The following is a 19,745-nucleotide window of genomic DNA, read 5'->3' as shown; positions in this document are numbered from 1 at the left end:
TAACCTGGGGTTCTTGGTTGGGCTTTAGGATCTAAGAACCTGCTGAACTGCATGCAAAATTGGGAAGATGTGCATTTTTCTATGGGAAGGAGTCAGTGCTTTCATCTGATTCTCAAAGGGGTCTGTGACCTAAATAAGATTAAGGCCCACTGTGATCCTCTGTTCTCCGCAGAACCTGGAGAACTCATGGGTAGAGCTGTTCCTGTTCTGAGGCAACTGACCTTTGATCAGGGCGGGGTTGTATGTACGTGAGGGTTAGTGCTCTCACTGGAACGTTGCAACCCCTCCAAGTAGGCTGATGCCAGCCCTTATCCCCAATAACCGACTGAGAGTGAGACAGTGTGTATGCTGACAGAACTGAGTGTGCTGAACAGAAAGATTACAGAAACTTCTTGACATCAGCCGAGATGTCAGAGCTGAGATCTTGGACGTGCTCAAAACTCTTTCCACCAAGATGGGCTCTGTCCCCCGGGAGACTGAAGGAGCTGGCGAGCCAGCGAGCACTCAGTTAAATGTCGTCTTAATTTGGAAAGCGCAGAGGGACATTTTTTATCAATAGTCAGCCGTTCTCCAGCACCAGGAGGGCAATGCAGTGCTCACTCGGAGCCTGGGGGCCGTTCTGAGATTGACAGGAAGCCTCCTTGTCTGTTACCCAACTTCAGCTTGGCAGCTCACTGATCCCTACCTCTCCTCTGACTGAAATGAGTGAGATGGCAACTACCACCCTTCGGACTCTGGAGAGAACCAAATTTCCAACACGAGAAGAGAGGACAGGGGAGGGGAGGGAGGAGTTTTAGCCCAGGCTCAGCCTGGCACATAGTGTGTACCTAGAAAATAGGTCAGTGTTTTCCAGTCCCTACTGAGTACTGGGCACAATATAATGGGTCTGGGGTGGGGGGCATGATCAGAAATGCTCCTTCAACAACATTTTATATTTGCTGAGCAATTGCTACAGGTCAGAAATAGCACTAGGAATGGTAGTCAGGGGAGGGGTATACAGAATCATTCATTCAACAGATATTTTAAAGCACCTCCTATGTTGCTGGGTAGGCTTGGTGCTGGTGTCCGGTGGAGAAAAGACAATGCATAGCATCACTCATTCACTGAATGAATATTTACTGAACATTTACTAAGTGCCCTGCCCTGTATTAGCACTGAAGATATAATGAACCAAACAGCCTCATTCCCTCCACAGTGTCAGGGCTCCCTGAAAACAGCATCTCCGGATGAGGAAACTGAGGCAGCAGAGCCTTGTGCAAAGGGCTCATTGCTGAGGGCATCGGGGCTCAAACCTCGGGTCATCCTGACCCAGGCTGGCCCTGCTAACAAAGGCCACCTCCCTAGCCTCCCTTCACATTTCCTTTCAGGGCATTAACAATGAGTCATTAATAACGGAATTTTAATGGCAAAAGCACAGCAGTTCCAGGATCTGCGAGGAAGCCCATCCCCTGGGGCTGTACAGAGACCATAGGGACTGAACAGCGAGGATTCTTGGCCCCTTGACAGCATTTCTCTCACGACTCTTCCATCCTTCCTGCTCCACAAGGAGAGCTTAAAAATATCCTCCCTCCACATTTGGTACCCTAAATTGGATCAGCACTTATAACGACGGAGAGGGAGGGAGAGCCCTATTTGGCCATCAACACAGAAGGCCTTGGGTCCCTGGACTGTGTGAACTGCCCCTCTGCCCCAGGCAAGGCCAGAGGAGCCCATAATCAGAGAACCCCAAGTGACAACAGGAGGGGAAGAGGCTGGCAAGTGGAGCTCCACGGGAAGGCAGGAAGTGACACTTTACACAGAGGGTGCCCCCGGGAAGGTTCATCGGCGATCTGCAGGGAGCCGGGCTCTGCGCCCGACTCTGTGAGGGAAGCATTGGGTTAACCAAGTTCTTTACTGCAGAACTTCTTGGAACCTTGAATATGCTGATGTGCATCGTGCATCTATAAAAAGGGGACGTCTAGTGCAGTGTTTCCCAAACTTATTTGACCACAGAAATCTTTTTTTTGCAGAGATTAGCGCACTGCACAGCTTCAAAACCGGAGCTTTAACCAATGTGTGTATTGAGCCCTTACCTGCACGACGGGACCTTGTGCTAAGTGCTGAGGATACTGGAATCCAAAGACAAAGTCCCTGCTTCCAAGGAGCCATCTGTGGGAGAAAGCCACATGAGGGGACCAGTGGGGGTGAGGCCAGTGTGCAGGGCAGCCCTGGAAAGGGAGCAGAGGGCAGGAGAGGCGCTCGAGCTGGAGGAAGCTTAGGGCTCCAGCAGTGAGAGGAAGTTGCTGGGAAAAGTGGGACGAGACCACTAGAGGCTGGGGAGGGGGGCGGGCAGCAGAGAGGGAAATGTGGACAACTCCCCTCCTCAAATTCTCCCCACTTTGAGCTGGCCATGCTGGGTGGTTGTTCGCATTTGGACAGTTCCTAGGGGGTTTGGGCCTCAGTCCCTCCCACCCCCCATCCTCAACCACATCTCTGCTATTGAACTTGGGCTAACATCCAGAAGCCAGGGAACAACTATGCACAAATTCAGTAATTGGAGTCATTAGCGCTGACTCAAAAATCATTTTTTGCTATGTCTCTCTCTTGGAGAAGCTTTTAAGACCCTTTAAATTGGTTAATGGAGAGTTTAGAGATGAGGATGGAGCCTCGGCTTTCTGCTTGCCCTGCCGGTCTCCCTGGCTTTCCCCAACATACTCAAGGGCAGGAGTGATGAGATAATCCAGTATCTGTTTTATTAAACTCCCATCCATTTCTGGCACAAACCTTTCACAAAAGAGGATCTCAAAATCTACACTCTCCTGCTCTAAGACTCCAAGGGCCCAATTGCCATTTACCCCCTCATATCGGCAGGACGATAGTAACGCTTTCACTTAAAATTACAGTGAGAACTGTGCAAAAGGGCCCTGGGCCAGGAGTCAGGAGGCTGGGGTCCTTGTCCTGGCCTGGTGACTCATAAAGCCATGTAACCATGGGCATCACTCTACCTCCTCAGGCCTAAGTAAGCACCAACATCCTTTCCGCAGTGAAATGCCCTACATCAGCCCTGGAGGGTAGGAGGGCAGACACCGCTGCCCTTGGTCTACAGTTGAGGAAACAACACAGCAAGTCAGGCCACTGCTTCAAGGTGACGTGGCCAGAACCTGGATCTTTACACGCTTTCTTCTTCTGTACTGTGCTGGGCAGGTACTTAAGCTTCTTTGGGAAGGCGGGTGAATATCTGACCTCTTCTCTGGGATTCAAGTTGTGGTATCTCTCTGAGAACTCACAGGCTCCATCTTTAGGGCTGAGTGAAGTGTGAAGGTCTGAAAAAGTCAAGCAGTTACATCAGGCATTTAGACACTAAACTCCTTCCTTCCAAATCAAAGGTGAAATGGAGACAGTCGGGAATCCATTGGGGGTGAACAAAAGCGGACGTCATTCAGCGTTTCCTGAGTTTTAGGCATTCATGAAACCACCCCATGACTTTTGCCACCTCCCTGGATCTGTGCTCCCCTTTACGCAATGTCACAAGGTTTTTTCTCTACTTGATTCATTATTTTTAATATCTGTGACACTATGATATGCTAATCGCATTTTTATAATATATATTAATATACAAACACTAAAATTAAAAAAATATTAGTTTGAATACTACCTAAAATCCTCTGGTGAAGCACTGGAGGCACACACATCAGACGCTGGCAAAAAATGACGTGGTCTAGGCCTGAGGAAATCGAAGACTGGCAAGGGGAAAGGGAGGGGATTTGCTCCAAGGCAAAGGCTAAGGCGAGGACCAGGGTCTCTGGACCCTTCAGTAAAGTTTTTCACAGGTCACTGAACGAATCTTTTTTATGCACGGAACAGAAAAGACTGTGAATGGGGAATTCCCTGGCAGTCCAGTGGTTAGGACTTGGCGCTTTCACTACTGAGGCCGCGGATTCAATCCCTGGTTGGGGAATTAAGATCCTCACAAGCCGTGTGGTGTGGCCAAAAAATGAATGTGTCCACTGCCCATTTGTGAGGCTACCAACTAGGGGAAATGATCAAAGTCATTTATTAGCCATGCACTTGAAATTGCTTGGGAACCTAAGCCCCCATGGAATTTCTACCCTGTAAAGGGATACTGACACGCTGTTTCTGTTGCCATCCCATCTCCTCCCTGCCCGCCCCTCCCCCCAGCACCAGTGAGAAGTACCAGTGACTGCATTTTATCTCACCTTAGCCAAAACCCAGTCTGACGAGACTCCTTTCCAAGGGGTAGGAGTGTGGGAGAACAGCCGTGCTGGGGGCTCCGGGGCTGGCTCTGAGACGACCGCTTCTATAGAGGAGGCCAAGGTTCCCTGTGCTCGAGGCATGTGGCAGGCGCGAGGCTCCTGCCAGCAAGGTGTTCAGGCTGCAGAGGGAGGGGCTGGAAAACGACTTCAATCCTCTCACTGCCAGGTCGCTGGGCCCCGGGGCTGTGAGGAGAGGCGAGAGCAACTCTTACTCAGGCTGTGTTCTTAGACTCCTACTTTGGAGCAGGGGCTTCTTAAAGGACTTGGTTCCCCTGGCACTACTAACCCAGGTCAGCCCGAGTGAGTCAGGAGTGGGCAGGACTCCCAGAGCCCTAGACGGTAAGTCAGGGCACGGACGCAGCCTTGGGATAGTGTCTCTCCTGACAAGTCATTGGAGTGACTACCCTTTATTCAACACCTACCATGCGCCAGGCTGTGCTAAGCCCTTTGCTGTCATCTCATTTAATCTTTTTTTTTTTAATTTGTTTATTTATTTATTTTTGGCTGCGTTGTGTCTTCGTTGCTTCATGCGGGCTTTCTCTAGTTGTGGTGAGCGGGGGCTACTCTTCGCTGCGGTGCGCAGGCTTCTCAGTGCGGTGGCTTCTCTTGTTGTGGAGCACGGGCTCTAGGCACGTGGGCTCAGTAGTTGTGGCTCATGGGCTCTAGAGCGCAGGCTCAGTAGTTGTGGCGCATGAGCTTAGTTGCTCCGCGGCATGTGGGATCTTCCTGGACCAGGGCTGGAAGCCGTGTCCCCTGTATTGGCAGGCAGATTCTTTTTTTTTTTTTCTTGCGGTACGCAGGCCTCTCACTGTTGTGGCCTCTCCCATTACGGAGCACAGGCTCCGGACGCGCAGGCTCAGCGGCCATGGCTCACAGGCCTAGCTGCTCCGCAGCATGTGGGATCTTCCTGGACCAGGGCACGAACCCGTGTCCCCTGCATCGGCAGGCGGACTCTCAACCACTGCGCCACCAGGGAAGCCCCATCTCATTTAATCTTTACAACCTAATGAGTTTTCAGAGGTGAAGAAACAGAGGTGCAAAGACATACAGGCCAAGTTCAGGAATAGAGCAGGGGTTAAATCTCAGGTTTGATTTGTCTTACTCAAAAAGCTGTGCTCGTTCCCACCAACGGAGCAGAAGTAACAAAGAGAACAAAGGCTACTGCCACCCCCTTCTCTGTCACAGGGTACTGAGCTCGGGGAGGCACCTGCTGGCTTTGACTCTCATCTGTACCTGCTGCTTCCATGGAAAAGAGGGTCCGCAGCCTCTCCTGGGCGGGCACATTCCCCAGAGCTGCTGACTGCTGGTAGCATCTCACAGCCTCTCCCAGATTCCTCTGCACACCAAGGCCCTTCTCATAGCAAATGCCCAAGTGGTACCTGCTCTGTGAATCCTAAAGGAGAAGACGGACAGACACACAGATGCCCATGCATGCAGGACTGAAGAATTGAAATGCTGGGGCAGGAGGAAGGTGCAGCAGTCAGCAGGCTGGTGCTTCACCCCTGCAGGGTCAGGCCCAGCCTCAACCCTCCCTGGGCCAAGGGATCTCAACTGTGAAGAGCCGGAGGCCCAGAACAGAGGACACGGGGATCCTTCCACCCAGGGAGCTTCCAGCCAGAGCAGCGTGGAGGCTTCTCGTGCTGAGGATGGTGCTGAAAGTGTGCAGAAGTGAAGGCTGTGGAAAGCACTTGGCCCTGCTCTGGGAGCCCAGGGAGTCGGGCTCCTATGTTATCCTGAAAGAGCCAGGAGCAAGGGTGGAGGCTGGGCTTCCGAAGGCCCTGAATGCTGATCTCTACCCAGAGCTCTGATCTCTTCCAGAGAGCTACAAAGCATACATTACAGAGAACATGTTTCTCCTCCTTTGAAAGGTTAAAAGGCTAATCCCTTTGTCCCTGGCTCTGGATCCTTTCTCCCCTCTCACTGAGAATTAGGCTCCTGGGAGAGGCAGTATCAGGTAGGGAGTAGGAGCCCAATCTCTACAGTCAGACGCCTGGGTTCCAATCTTGGCTCCACCACTTACCAGCTGTGTAACATCGGGCATCATATTCTGTGTCTCTGTGCCTCAGTTTCCTCATCTGTAAAGTAGGCATAATAATAGCACCTACCTTATTACCCTGTCGTGAGGATTAAATGTGTGAATATGTGGAATATGCTTAGATTAGTGTTATTATTTTCACACCTTTAGTTGCCCACATCATTCATCTCTCCCTCTCTGTAATGAATATTTTCATTATATTCAATCTCCCAACCATGGTTCTATTTCTCTTCTACTCTCTAAAGAGTTTCTGTAACGTGAAGGTCAAAGTCTATGTAATAAATATGGTGGTCTCATGGCTACAGGCCAGCTTAGGACACAGGCCAAAACACCCATGCTGTTATGTATGTGTTACACAACATCCCTTTGTGCACTTCTCCGGGTGTGCTGGGTGACTAATGCCAGCCAGGGTGCCCCCAGGCTTGTCCCACACATGGTCACACAACCCACTGAGCCCAAGAAAGACTCTGGGGCTCTTTCATAGAAAGACAGGCACAGAGGCAGGTACTGTTTGATGACATTGGTCCCCTTTTGACGGCTACTGCAGATACTTTGGACAACACAGAGTGAAAAAGGAGAAGTATTCTGATGCCCAAGAGTTCAATGACGCTATCACTGTGTTGGCCAGGAAGTAAAAAGAAGCAGTAGCCCTTATGCAGGGAAATTCTAGTATGTGGCCACTGCTGGCTTTAACCCAGGGCTCATGGTCCTTCAAGATACAACTCAGAAAATATACTGGTCAAAGACACTTGAGGATACAGCAAACCCACAGATGCCTTTTCAGTAATTCACAGTGACATAAAGCTCTGAGATTTCCTGCATTAAAGATACCTGTTTAACAAAGTATTTCCCAAACCCATCTGACCATTTTTCCCTCGTATTATTTATAAACGTTCCATGGAGCTAATGCTCTGTGGAACAAACTCCATGCTGCCTGGATGCCAACCCCTAGGTGATAGACAACCAGACATCCTCTACCCCCCAAACCGCTCAATGTCTTCACCTCACATGTCTTCTGACTTCCCTGGACTAAGCCACTTGTGATGATGCACCTTCCACGTGTACACTTTACAAAGCACTTTCACGCTTGTTATCTCAGATTTTGATCCTCACAACAACCCTGTGAAGTGGTAGACAGGTCAGGCAGGCATTATTATCCCAATCTTAGAGACGAGGAAAACAAGAAGTGACCAGCCCAGTAGTATGCTAGTAAATGTTTAACAACCAGCTCTCCAGGGGAAAAAGCCCTGTTTTGTAGCATTTGGCAATTCTGTGGTGCTAATGCTCTCCCCGTAGCTGATTTCAAGCTAACAACAATTCTCACAGGCTGGTACAAGCCAGTGCCAGCACACCACTGGACCTGTCCAAGGGGCACACAGTAAGTCAGCAAGAGCTAAGGTTTGAAGCCAGCCCAATGCTCTTATCAACCGTCTCCTAGGCACGGTACCAGTTCCAAAATCCCTTCCTTTATCAGACTTGATCCCCATCATGCCTGGATATGGACACCTCATACCCCATTGTTGGCTGCAAGCCAAAGATATTTCACGGCTCTCTGCTCGTCCAGGTATGCCTCCTTGGTGAAGAGCACCCCGAGGAAAGCTTGGGCCTGTGGTCAAGGAGGAAGGAAAAAGGTCTCTTGGTCACTGCCAGGCCCCACATGCCCCAAGTGCCCAGGAGTGACCCCACCAATGGCACTCACCTCTCTCAAGCCTGAGTCTGCAGCATGCTTCAGCATGGACACTGCCATCTGCTGCTCAGGGTCCCACGAGGAGGCTGGATCTTGCAGCAGGCACCTGGCATAGCGGTACTGAGCCAGGCTGTGGCCCTGGCTGGCAGCCAGCTGGTAATAAAAGGCTGCCTGGGGCAAAGGGAAAAACATCCAGTCATCTGATAACTCTGTAAGCTGCCTTTGTTTGGAGTGAAGTTTTTAAAAATTATTTTAATTAAATAACACATAATCATTATAGATTAGTCAGAAAATACAGATAAGCCAAAAATAGAAACAAAATTCCAAGAAATCCTGCCTCCTAAAGATCATTCTCTGTTAACATTTTAGTGTACAATCTTGCAAATTTCTTCCCCCCTGTACTGTATGTATTAACATATATACACAAATATGTTAATATACACTAACACACATATATAAATGTGTGTGTGTGTGTGTATGTGTGTGTGTGTAGGAAGAAAGGGAGAGAGAGAAAACTACATTCACTATTTTTCGTAACCTATTTTGTAACCTATTTTTTTTATTTAACAATACACCATGAATATCTTCCCCTGCAAATAAATATAGATCTAGCATATCATTTTTAAGGCCCACATAGATGTTATTAACCAATTCTCTGTTGAAGGAACTTCAAGTTTCTTCCCTTTTTTTGGCCATCGTATACAATCCTAAGAAACTGTTACATATAAATTCTTCTATATAACATCTATGCATACTTATCCTACTTTTTAGAATTAATTGATCCATTCATCAGGGTAATGTTCTAGGTCATGAAGATACAGCTGCAAAGAAGAAAGACAAGGTCCCCGGCCTTCCTGTGTTTTGAGTCTAAGTTCCTAGAAACTGGAGACTTCTTTCTTAGTTTTCCCTCCGGGCTGGAAGAGAGAAGCTAGACTTTCCCAAGCCCTGCCCACTGCTCATTTCTGGAGGTCACTCTGGGGCGGTGCAGCACAGGCCACAGGCCTGGGGGGCAGGGAGGAAGTGTAGTACCTTGCCGAGGTCCCTGGGGGTGCCTCTGCCATGCTCGTGACACAAGCCCACATTGTACTGTGCTTTGCTGTAGCCACGGTCTGCTGCTTTCTGGAAGTAAGAAAAGGCTGCCATGTAGTCTCCATCCCTCATGTTCTCTGTCCCTGTAAGAAAGCACTAGGCGTAAACATAGCTTCCTCTGTGAACTTCTGCACATTCTTGGTCAGATATCCACATGCTCCTTCCTTTCTTTTTTGTGCTAGACACTTCGAATGCACTTCCATCCTCTGAATATTTCACTGGTTTGCCGTAGGTATCAGTGGGTTCTGCCCTCCTGTACACCATCCTCCTCTTGGTAGCAACATCCTAATTTCCCTTTGGGAACAGCCCTCCCCCCAGTGCTGTCAATCAATGTGCCTGCCCTCTTCCCAACCAATGAGACCCTCTCTCAGGAATCTGAATCTTGATCTGGCTGCAACAGGAGAGAAAACAGCTTCTGCAGGTTTATTCTGATGGCAGCACTCTGAAGACGCTGTTTCTCAGTTACTGCCGCATGCATCCCTGGAGCCTCTCTGATTCCTGTCCTTTCTGAGGCTTGGCAAGCCAATAGATCCCAATAGATTCCTTTTGTGCTTAGGTTAGACAAAGTGGTTTTAGGCTGCTTGTAACCAACATAACATAACTGATTCAGCTGACACTGTCAATCTTGCTTTATGAGGAAACTGTGAGAGAATATAAGAAAGAGAGCCCAGCTCCAAAGCCCATGTTCTCTTTATCATCCAAACGAAAAGGAAAACAGGGAAGGGGCTGAGCACAGCCTATTCTCAACTCTAAGCCTTTGCTCAAGCTGTTTCTCCTGCCTGGGATACCTTTTTCTGCCTCTATCATCAGGCCTTCCCAACCTGTTTCTGCTCTAGAACCTTCAGACCACACTCAGGCTTTAAACACTCTTTCGGCACTTACTTCATACACAAGCCTTTTTCTAGGAACTAAACTGTTTCAAGAGTACAAGCCCTGTCTCCTCAATTAGACTGTAAAATCCTGGAGGCAGAAGCAGAAAAGGAATGTAGAAGAAATAACTTTGCATAGGGTGAAAGCTCTATACAAATGCAAAATATGATTATGGCTTATGCTCCCTTTGTGTTCTGCCACAGTACTTAGCACTTGCTGAATAAATGAATATGCATATGAAGGAAGGAATGGGCAAGAAAATTCTCAGAAGACTGTCTGCCCATGAAAAATCACAAAAAGCTAATGAGGCAGAAGCCGGGTTCTGTTTGGCCAGCAGTGAATGAATCACCTCCTGGATGCCCGAAAACTCACTATCAAGGGTTCACAGAGCCCTCTGTCCTTGAGGAGAAGACTCGAGAGGGCACAGGATCCCACCCTGTCCCCATCACCCACACCAGATCCTCTACCTCTAACCTAAACCAAGTCACCATCATGTTTTGCTTAGCCATCAGTAACAGCTCCAATCTAGTCTCCTGTTTCCCCTCTGGCATTCCTATGACCCACGTCTGTGTCTACACAGCTGGCAGAGAGAACTTGGGAAAAGTAAATCAGATCACATGACTACCCCCACTTCCTGCTCCAGCAAAAAAACTCCGATGGCTTCCTGTCTCACTTAGAAGAACCATACGCCACCATGGCTCAGAAGGCCTGATCTGATCTGGCCCCTGCCTGCTTCTCTGACTTCATCTCTTTCTACTCTCCCGGTGATCGCTAAACTACAACCACGCTCACCCTTTTCTTTGTTCCTTTAACAAACAAAACTCAATCCTGCCTCAGGACCTTTGCACTTGCTGTTCCCGTTACTTGGAAAGCTTTCTCCAGATGGAAACAAGACTGGCTTGTTTTTGTCCGTCAGGTCAAGGATCTTTCCATCCGTGAGGCCTTCCAAATCAAAGCTGCTCCTTGCCCAAGTCACTAATGCATCCCCCTGTTTCATTTTCTCCACTAACATTTATCACTATCTGAAATTCTCTTTTTTATTTGTTTACCAGTTTGTTGTTTTTTTCTCCCTCAACTCACATGGAAGCTCCATGAGAGTAAGGACTTTGCCTTGTGAATCACTGTACCCCCAACACCTAAACTAAGGCCTAACCAAAGGTGAATGCTTAATACATTTGTACTGAATGAATCCTAGCCTCTCACTCAATTGCCCACTAGAGTCCAGGAGATGCTGCTGGCAGTCTGGGTCTCCACATGAGAAGGCCTGAAAGAAGCCAAGTCACTGCGGAGAATAGGACAAATGGTGGAGAGGAATCTGGAGTCTCCAGATGTGGGTAAGGAAGGGCACTTGAGGGCCTGCTCCAAACCTCAGGAGCCTGTTCTTGCCTAAGTGCGGCAGAAAATTCAAGGTGTCATTCAAGATTTATTTTCTCCTTCTTACACAGTAACCGAATTTTCAGGTAAGCACATGGTCATTCAGCTAAGGACTATATTTTCCAGGCTCCTCTGTGACTGGGTAAGGCCGCAAGCCTTCATTCTGGACAATGATTTGTGCAACTTCTAGGCTGGGGAGGAGTGGTCCTTTAGTTTTCCCACCTTTCCCTTCTAGCTAGCTAGAATTTGGATATGAGGCAAACTGAACCTTGAGATGGGAGCCCATTTTAAGAATGGCAGAACCATTTGACTGAGAATAGGTCCCTGACACCACTGTGCCACCATGCCAGATTTGGTCGACCTACCTGGGAGAAAATAAACTCTTATGTAAACCACTCCCTGCCCTGACTCTACTTGACCTACCGCATACCCTTTCCATTTTCCCATCCGCCCTCCTTGAGACAGAGTCCACCCAGTTACCCAGGAAATTGAAAGCGATGGAAACACTGAGCTGGAAGAGCTGCTGAATGGAAGTCATGGCCTCCTCGAGGGAAAGACTTTTTGATTTATCTTGTTCCTGGGGAAGAAATAGAAAGACTCATCATGGGACAGTTCACTGGGATTGCCACCTGTCTAGGGGAATGTTACGGGGATCCACGTGGCCAAATCTGGACAATACCTGCTTTTCACCAGTGGGCTGAGGCTGGGATGGCTTCGCCTTGGACTTGAAGCTACTGCTGGCATTCAGGAAGCTGGCGTCATGGGGATCTGCAAGGGAAAAGGCAAAGGAGGAAGGTGTTAGTTCTCCTTTTCTCTCGCTCTCCCAGTCCACAGAGCCCTCCATCCAGCACCACTGCCAGGAACCAAAATCATTCCAAATTGCCCCAGAAAGCATGGGGGCTCACAGGAATGACAATTCCCCAATGTGGCATATGCAGCAACAAACGTCCATCTGCCCAACTCCCCACCCTGCCACCGTCTTCTGCTGATTTTAGGAGGTAGGACCATACCTTCCTCAGAGGCACCCTGAAGACCAGTTGCTCTCAAGGAGCTGGGTGAAGAGAAGCTCTCGGGCTGAGTGGAGGGTTCTTCCTGGCCCAGCCTGAGTTCCCTGAGGCCAGTGTGCCTGGGAGCCGGGCTATCAGGGCTGGGCAGAATGTGTCTCCGCAGTGCTGGAAAGAGCCAGTGAGAGCGGTTACATCAGAAGGGGATAGGTTCAGCCTGCTGGGGCTGACTGAGCCTTCCCTGAGGTTTCGTGGACCAAAGGAAGAATCTGGAAACTCCTGAGACACGTCCTTCACATGCCTCCTCCTCCATTTCCTTGGCTGGCTTCCCTCCGCAGGGGTGGAGAGGGGCCCACATTTATGCTGATCCCCACACCCCAAGCATAAATCACTCCTTGGCTTGAATTCTTCCAGTCGCAGGGGGAGATCTACTTTATTCACTGTTCTAGCCCCAGCACTTAGCACTTTGTTTGATGGTTAATACTGATTATGATTATAATCATAATACTAAGGGCAAGAACTTAAAACCGTTACTTACTGAGCACATACTACATGCCAGGCACTGTTCTAAGTCCTCGACATGTATTAACTCATTTAGTCCTTCCAAGAAACCTGTGGGGGTGGGTTTTATTATTTCCCCATTCTATAGGTGAAGAAACTGAAGCACAGGGAAGTTAAAAGTGACTCATCCAGGGACGCCAAACTAGTATCAGCAGTTCTGGGCTTGAACCCTGACAATGTGACTCCAGAGCCTTAATCCCTATGCTGCATTGCCTCTGTACCATGGCACATAATAGCCATTCAATAAAGATTCACTTATTGATGAATGACCGACCAGAGAATGACCTAACTGGCTGAGGAGTGGGCAGGAAGCCACTCCTAGGATCTAAAATAACCTGGACCCCTGCAGGGCTCCGTCAATGGAAGGGGAGGGCAGGACATGGTAGGAGCCTGGAGGGCAGGTGTGGCCCACACGCCTGGGTGGACAGACCTTCCTCCCATTCCTCTTCCTCTGACTACAGACAGGAGAGGCAAGGAGCTGCTGACAGCTCTTTTCCTGAGGTGTGTCCAGAGATGCTTCCTGGCCCAGAGAAACTCCCAGCCCAGCTCTCCTGTCCCCGGGACTGAGCACTCACAGGAGCGCGGGTGCCTCAAGGGAGATGACAGGAAACGGTCCAGAGGACTGCGCCAAAAGCAGCGCTCCGCTCGCCGAGGTCCTGCTGGCAGGGACGCCTGGAAGTGGATCTGCCTTGCTAGCTGCAGGGCCAGCACAGCCAGGGTGCCCTGAGGAAGACAGCACATCAGGGGACACAGCTCTCCACCAGTCAACTCCTTCAGTCTCCGCCTATATCTCCAACATCACTTCCTCGAGAAGTCCTTCCTGACTCCTGGCTGTAGCCGCTCCCCCACTGCACACTCTCGTAAGCACCCTAACTTCCCCCATGGAGCCCTGATCACACTGGTACTTAAACAGCTATCTCTACAATTATTCATCAAGGTCTGTCTCTCCTGTTAGTCTCTAAGCACCACGAGGGAAGAACCATGTCTGTTTTGCTCACCTATGTATCCCTGGCGCCTAGCAGAGCACTAAGATACAGCACTAATAAATACATGCTGAATAAACGCCTGAGCGAGTGACTGAATTAACGAAGTCTAAGCAGGCAAAAAGATAACATGGCAAGTTTGGGCTTGGGCACACATGCAGCCAAATGCAGACAGGTCAGAGTTCCCCATCAGGCTCCCTCTTTCTCTAGCCTGGCACAACTCCTCCCCCACCCCCAAGCCACCCCACCACACACATTCACAGCTACAGGCTTGTTGTGGGTGTCTCTTCTCCAACAGGTCTGCAGAAGACCTAAGCTAGCTCCTAGCCCAGTGACTGCTTGGTTTTCCCTGTCCCTTCCTGTGTTATGCACGAGAAAGGACACCCAAATACTTATTTGTTGCAACAGGCACTGTATACAATGGCAAACAAGACAGACCCAGTCTCTGCCCTCATGGAGTTCATATCTTCATTGAGGGAGAAAGACAAAATCCAAGTACACAGAGAAATAATATAATAACTACAAATTATGCTAAATGCCGCTAAGGAAACAAATAAAGAGTTTACACAGGGCATAAGAGGGACCCCTGACAAGACAGGGAGTAGAGGAAAGCCTCTCTGTAGAAGTGATGTGTGTGCTGAGACCAGAAGGAAGAGAATGCAATGTCGATAACAGGGACATGTATCCATACCACTGGAGATAAGCTTGTGCTCAGGCCCTTTCACATAGGCAGTAGTGACAGAGCTGAGAGATGGCATCAGGACCCCTGAGATGCAGACCCAGTTTCTAGAAGGACTCACTATAGGATTGCCCTAGGGTTCATATCTTTGACAAAATGGGAAAACATATCCCTCTCCAGGGTGTGTTATGCCCCTAGGCCATAGCTCCCCAGAGAGAAGTGTCCCTGGCATGGAGACATTCCAGTCTCAGCTCTGCTGATGACACCAAGTTACAGATGAGACAACTGAGGCTCAGAGAGGTCAAGGCACTTGCCCAAAGTACGCAGCATGAAAGTGAGAGGGATGAGAAGTGATGGAGACGAGTGTGACGTGAGTGCCAACTTCATTTAGAATATCTTAAAAGCAGAACCTAAGAGGCAAAGATTCTGTCTTGTTAGACCTAGTGTTAGCTTGTATTACTGAGCCTCTGCCTTTATAGATCAGATTTAACAAATATTTATTGAGCGACGATCATGGGTCAGGATATGTACTATGTGCTTTTTACAAGCCATACTAGGTATAGCAACCAAGCTGTAGAGCATAGTAGCTAAGAGCACGAGCTCCAGAGTAAAATCTGGTTCCTCTACTGAATAGCTGTGTGACCTTAAGAGTGTTACCTTAAGTTTCAGAGCCTGAGTTTTCTCATCTATAAAATAGAGATTATATTTCCTCTGCAAGATTTTGTAGGGATTAAATAAGATGATATATATAGATACATTAATAAATTAAAAGTTAGCTATTTAGTATTATTTAATTGTAAGATTCAGAAAGGCAAGAATCATATCTACCTTGTTCTCTGCTATGTCCCTAGTACTCAGCAAAAAATGCCTGGCTCAAAGAAAGTGTTACATAAATGTTTACTGAATGAAAGGAGGAATATATACATGGAGAGCAGGGGGAAAGGGAGCAGCAATATCTCCCCAAATATGATCCAACGCCATGAGTTACTCACATTTTGAGTGTGGCCACAATGATGCCCTAGCTCTTGTTTCTAGGCTATACTTCCATACAGGATCATTCACATACACACTGAAGGACAAGGACAGGACTGGTGAAGCCTCACCCATGATATGGCGTCCCACAATGTGTTCCGGGAGTCACGGGCAGACATCCACTGGAAGGCATCCTTCCATCCGTGGGACCTTGGGCCCTTGCTTGTGCCTGGGCCATGGTGGCCAGACCTAGAAGATGTAACAGAGGCTATCAAGTTCTGTCCTAAGTGGGAGTAGTGGGAGGCTAGGCGAGCACATGAGTGATGGAATGGCAGTATTTCACCTGTCGAAACTGGGCACAGGGACCAGCAGGTTGGAGGAGGTAGCCCGAGGCCCATCTGGGCTGGTGGACTTGGAGGTCACCCGACGGAGGCCAGGTCCCAGCAGACGGGGAAGAGCTGTGCAGAGCAAGGATCAGTCACTTTGACATGAGCGGGATTGAGGCAACAGTGGCCCCACCAATCTTCCCTCTGACCCTTGACAGAGCCCCACCCCAGGAACCCAGGAAACACTGGCACCTGCTTCTGCAGAGGTTCTTAAACAAGGATACGTACACGTGGGGATCTTTTGCTTAGTACAGATTCCAGCGTGCCACCCCAGAACCAAATAAACTAGGATCATTCAGGGTTGAGCATCAATATTTTGAAAAAGCTCCCGGGGTGATTCTCACGCCCTCCTAGGGCTGACAACCACTGTTCTAAAATGACCAGACATTCATACACAAACTCTCGCTCAATGTTTGTAGCTCTTTGTCTCTAAATCGCGCCTCTTTTCATTGGCCCCGCCTACCCCATTGGCCCCGCCTACCCCATTGGCCCCGCCTACTGCACTGGCCTCTACTCCTTTCATGAACTCCGCCCACCATCTCCGGCTACTTGGCTCCTCCCCCTTCCAATAGCTCCACCCATCTCCTTGGCTCTAAGTTCCACCCTCTTCCTACTAGCCACGCCCATACCCCAAATTCGAACGGCCCCTTGGCTCAGAGTGCAGCGCGGCCCCTAACGACCCCGCCTCTCTTCCGCTCTAACACCGCCCACTATTGCTTTGGCTCAGTCCTCCGGCCCGCCCTCTCCCCAGTTCCAACTCTCAGCTGCCGCAAGACCCGCGGCCGAAGGCCCTTACCTCGGCCCAGGAGTCCCGGGAGCCGCCACATGTCGTCGCCAACACCATAGAGCTCGCAGCCGAAAGAGCGCGGCCAAACCCCGGGACGGCGGCTAGAGTGGCCTGTGTGGCGCCCTCGGAGTGGCCGAGTCCCCAAGGAAGCTCACCGCCAGCCAATTAGAAGGGGGCCCAGCCGGAAGGACGGCGCTCAGCGAAAGGAAGTGGGGGGGTGTAGGCGTACTGGGGCTAGCGGGGAGGTGAACTGCGACAAGGGCACGGGGATGTGGGCCCGGCCTCCGGTGGAAGAGGTGTCATTTGCTGCCCGCATAAGAATGGGGGGGGGGGTGTCGCGCAGAGGAGTGGGGTCGCAGGTGGCAGAGCTGAACCGCCTCAGAAGAAGGACCATTGAGAAGCGGGGCGGGAGTGGCCTCGGTGGTGCCAGACGACCTTGCAGACACCGTGGAGACTCGAGGGGGAACAATCTTCCCCAGGCCCCGAGGCTAGAGGAGGTGGGAGACACCAGGCCCAGTGGGTGGAGGAGAGGAACCTTAGGGTCCGACGGAGGAAACCAGTAGTACGAGCTTTCCGCCCAAGGCCATCTGCTTGGAGTTGCCCGACCGGGTAGGCGATGCAGACTGCGAGTGGGGTTCCGATTCGGGGGGATCCAGCTCTGGCTCCAGCTTTGTCTCACCGTGTAGCCTCGGGCCGAGCCCTTCCTTTGTCTGGGGCTCAGTCTGCCCAGTGATAGGGTCAGATGGAGTGAGCTCGACTGGTCCTTCCTGATTTGACAAGAGCAACTTGAATTGCTGCTTTCAAAATACCAAAGAGGAGACTGGCCCCCTCCCCGCCCCCACGCCTGTTAATCAGAGCTCTCATCTTCAGATCCAGCCAGAGTTATCTGTGTATTCTTTTGTTGGGCAAAGACTCGGTCCTCTTTCCCCACACCTGAATCCGTGAAATAAAGGAGCTCAAAATCAAATGTAAGTTGCTTACACTTTCTCCCTCCTCCTTTTTCCCAGGTAGTGACTTCTGGTTTGATGGAAGTCTCCATCTGGGGTAAAAGAGTACTGGAGGTACCTACTTTTAGACCCAGGCATGTGTATGACAGTGGTATTAATTTGTTCAGCAATTTTTGAGCCATATGTCAGCCACCATCCTAGAATCTGAGAAGACCGAGGAGTAAAGAGCATTTGTAGCCTCCAGGAAGACATGGTCTAGTGTTTTAAGAGGGGCCTCTGGAGTCCCACAAACGGTTTGAATGGTTTCTTACTTCCTGTTATGTATTCTTGGTCAGTTTACTTAACCACTTTAAGCCTCAGGTTCTTGATCTATAAAATAGGAAAAAGGATACCTCATGCAATTGTTGTGAGGCTTAAACAACACATTTAAACTGTTTAGCATAGTTCCCGGCACATAGTAAGAGCCTAATGAATCTAAGTTGCTTTTAATGGCAGTGGTAGAGGAGGTGAGTAGGCAAAAGGCATAGATATGTTCCAGTAGAAGCAAGAGCCCTGGGTTATGGGATACCATGGAAGGATTCAGAAAAGTAGTTGCATTTGAGTTGGACCTTTTAATATGAGTAAGAATTTACCAGGTGGAGAAGGGAGAAAGGTATTGCAAGCAGAAGAAGCAATAAACAAAGGCCCAGAAATGTGAATATTGGGAAACTTCAGAAATACCCTTGGCTTTGGGATTTGGGGCAGCCACCTCTCACATTCCTTGTGTTATTGTGTCAAAATAAATTAACGAGCATGCTAGTTCAGCTCTCTTCCTCCTCCCAGCACTTCCCAACTGTTTGAGCCCTCATTGCTCTCCACGTTTCCCAATTCCTGTAGCACTTAATTTCTTACCACACAATTTAGCAGTAATTATATGTTGTCCTGTTATTTAATTATCTCATTTGTGTAAGTCTAGTCTCCCCAGTTCTCTCCCTCAGGGCAGGGATGGCATTTTCCCATTTTGCATCCCACGTAAGGCTTGACACAGATGATATTCAAACAATACACGTTGACTTGACTGGACACTTTGTGCTGATGATTATTACAGACAAGACCACCAGACCTCAATCCTGGGATTTACCGATTTGAGCAGAAATGTATTCATTCCGCATACATTGAAGGCCCTCCGTGTTTAAAGCGAGTTAAAAATTTTTGACGATGATGTCTGTTCCTATGTGTAAAATGGCATTTTGATGTGTCTTGTCCCTAGAAGCCTGTGAATGCTAACAGACCGTTTGAGTGACGGGTACTTGGCTAGGGCAGCTGGAGTCCTCACTGACTGACACACCAGATCACCTGTTCAGTGCTGCCCAGAGGAGCACCATCGGGGATAACAACTTTGTTCCCTTGCCTTTAGCTTCTGAACTTGCAGGCCCGAACCATTAGCCATTCTCTTCTGCTCCCGACGTTGCTCTGTGTTGGCTTGCCGCCCAAAGTCAATCTCTGACTCAGTCCCTCTACAAAGGTAAGCTGTCTTACATCGGGAACTTACTGCCCAGTTGTCCACTTAATCACCTTTTGTTGATGCCATTGTATAGTCAACACAGTGAGTGGTCTAGACATTTGTCGTTGGCTTCGCCTTGTAGACATTCTTAATTTGCATTCATCAAATATATGAGAGCTTATTCTGTGCTGGAGAATGTCCTGAGTATATAACAATTTTTAAGAATGGAATGGTCCCTGCCTTCATGGAGAAAATAGTCTAGCAGGACAAACAAATTCAGTAGACAGTTGAAATCCAGAATGGTCCTTTAGTTATGTATTGCAGCATAGCAAACTCTCCAAAATTTAGTGGCTTAAAACAATCATTTTATTATCTCTTGCAGTTCTGTGAACTGACTGGGCTCAGCTGGGCAATTCTGCTCATCTCACTTGGGGTCTGTCATGAGGTGGCAGTCAGATGGCAGCTGGGGCTGGAGTCATATGAAGGCTCAACTAGGCCTCTTTCTTTCTCCGTGTAGTCCCAGGGCCTCTCCATCTGGGTAGCTGAACTTCTTAAATAGTGGCTCAGAGCTTCTAAAAGTACAAAAGCGGAAACTGCCAGGCTTCTTCAGCCTTAGGCCTGGAACCTGCACAGGG

General features: G+C 49.2%; 1 protein-coding gene and 1 long non-coding RNA gene across 3 annotated transcripts; one reads left to right on the top strand and one right to left on the bottom strand.

Annotated features, from left to right (window-relative positions):
• Positions 1 to 2,707: 2,707 nt before the first annotated feature.
• DELE1 (DAP3 binding cell death enhancer 1) lies at positions 2,708 to 16,851 on the bottom strand. Of its 2 annotated transcripts, XM_007102069.3 has the most exons (13): positions 16,690 to 16,851; positions 15,851 to 15,965; positions 15,639 to 15,756; positions 13,449 to 13,596; positions 12,319 to 12,480; positions 11,988 to 12,076; positions 11,789 to 11,885; positions 9,005 to 9,147; positions 7,988 to 8,146; positions 7,802 to 7,894; positions 5,487 to 5,646; positions 4,197 to 4,436; positions 2,708 to 3,302 (listed from the first exon to the last, which is right to left on the bottom strand). In XM_007102069.3, exons 1-12 carry the CDS (start codon positions 16,718 to 16,720, stop codon positions 4,198 to 4,200), a joined length of 1,554 nt encoding a protein of 517 aa, XP_007102131.1. In that variant the 5' UTR covers positions 16,721 to 16,851; the 3' UTR covers positions 2,708 to 3,302; position 4,197. The 2 variants fall into 2 exon arrangements, with proteins under 2 accessions (XP_007102131.1, XP_007102132.1); XM_007102070.3 differs by lacking the exons at positions 2,708 to 3,302; positions 4,197 to 4,436 and adding an exon at positions 6,274 to 6,328 and having other exon boundaries at positions 5,522 to 5,646; positions 16,690 to 16,844.
• Positions 16,852 to 17,201: 350 nt separating this feature from the next.
• Positions 17,202 to 19,702, top strand: LOC114485222 (uncharacterized). The gene is made up of 3 exons (XR_003678707.2): positions 17,202 to 17,289; positions 17,551 to 17,648; positions 18,877 to 19,702. It is a non-coding gene; the product is annotated as an uncharacterized lncRNA (long non-coding RNA).
• The last annotated feature ends 43 nt before the right edge of the window (positions 19,703 to 19,745 follow it).

The sequence above is a fragment of the Physeter macrocephalus genome, unplaced genomic scaffold, assembly GCF_002837175.3.
Source record: "Physeter macrocephalus isolate SW-GA unplaced genomic scaffold, ASM283717v5 random_762, whole genome shotgun sequence".
Classification (NCBI taxonomy): Eukaryota; Metazoa; Chordata; class Mammalia; order Artiodactyla; family Physeteridae; genus Physeter; species Physeter macrocephalus.
Note: the sequence above shows the minus strand (reverse complement) of the source record. Positions and strands in the feature narration are given on the sequence as shown.

Coding starts and splice junctions, on each gene's coding strand:
- DELE1 (XM_007102069.3), bottom strand. CDS start 16,720: ATGTGGCGGCTCCCGGGACTCCTGGGCCGAG. Junction 13,597..15,638: donor TGTGGGACGCCATATCATGG/GTGAGGCTTCAC, acceptor TGTCTTCCTCAG/GGCACCCTGGCTGTGCTGGC. Junction 4,437..5,486: donor CTTTTCCATGGAAGCAGCAG/GTACAGATGAGA, acceptor CTCTCCTCACAG/CCCCGGGGCCCAGCGACCTG.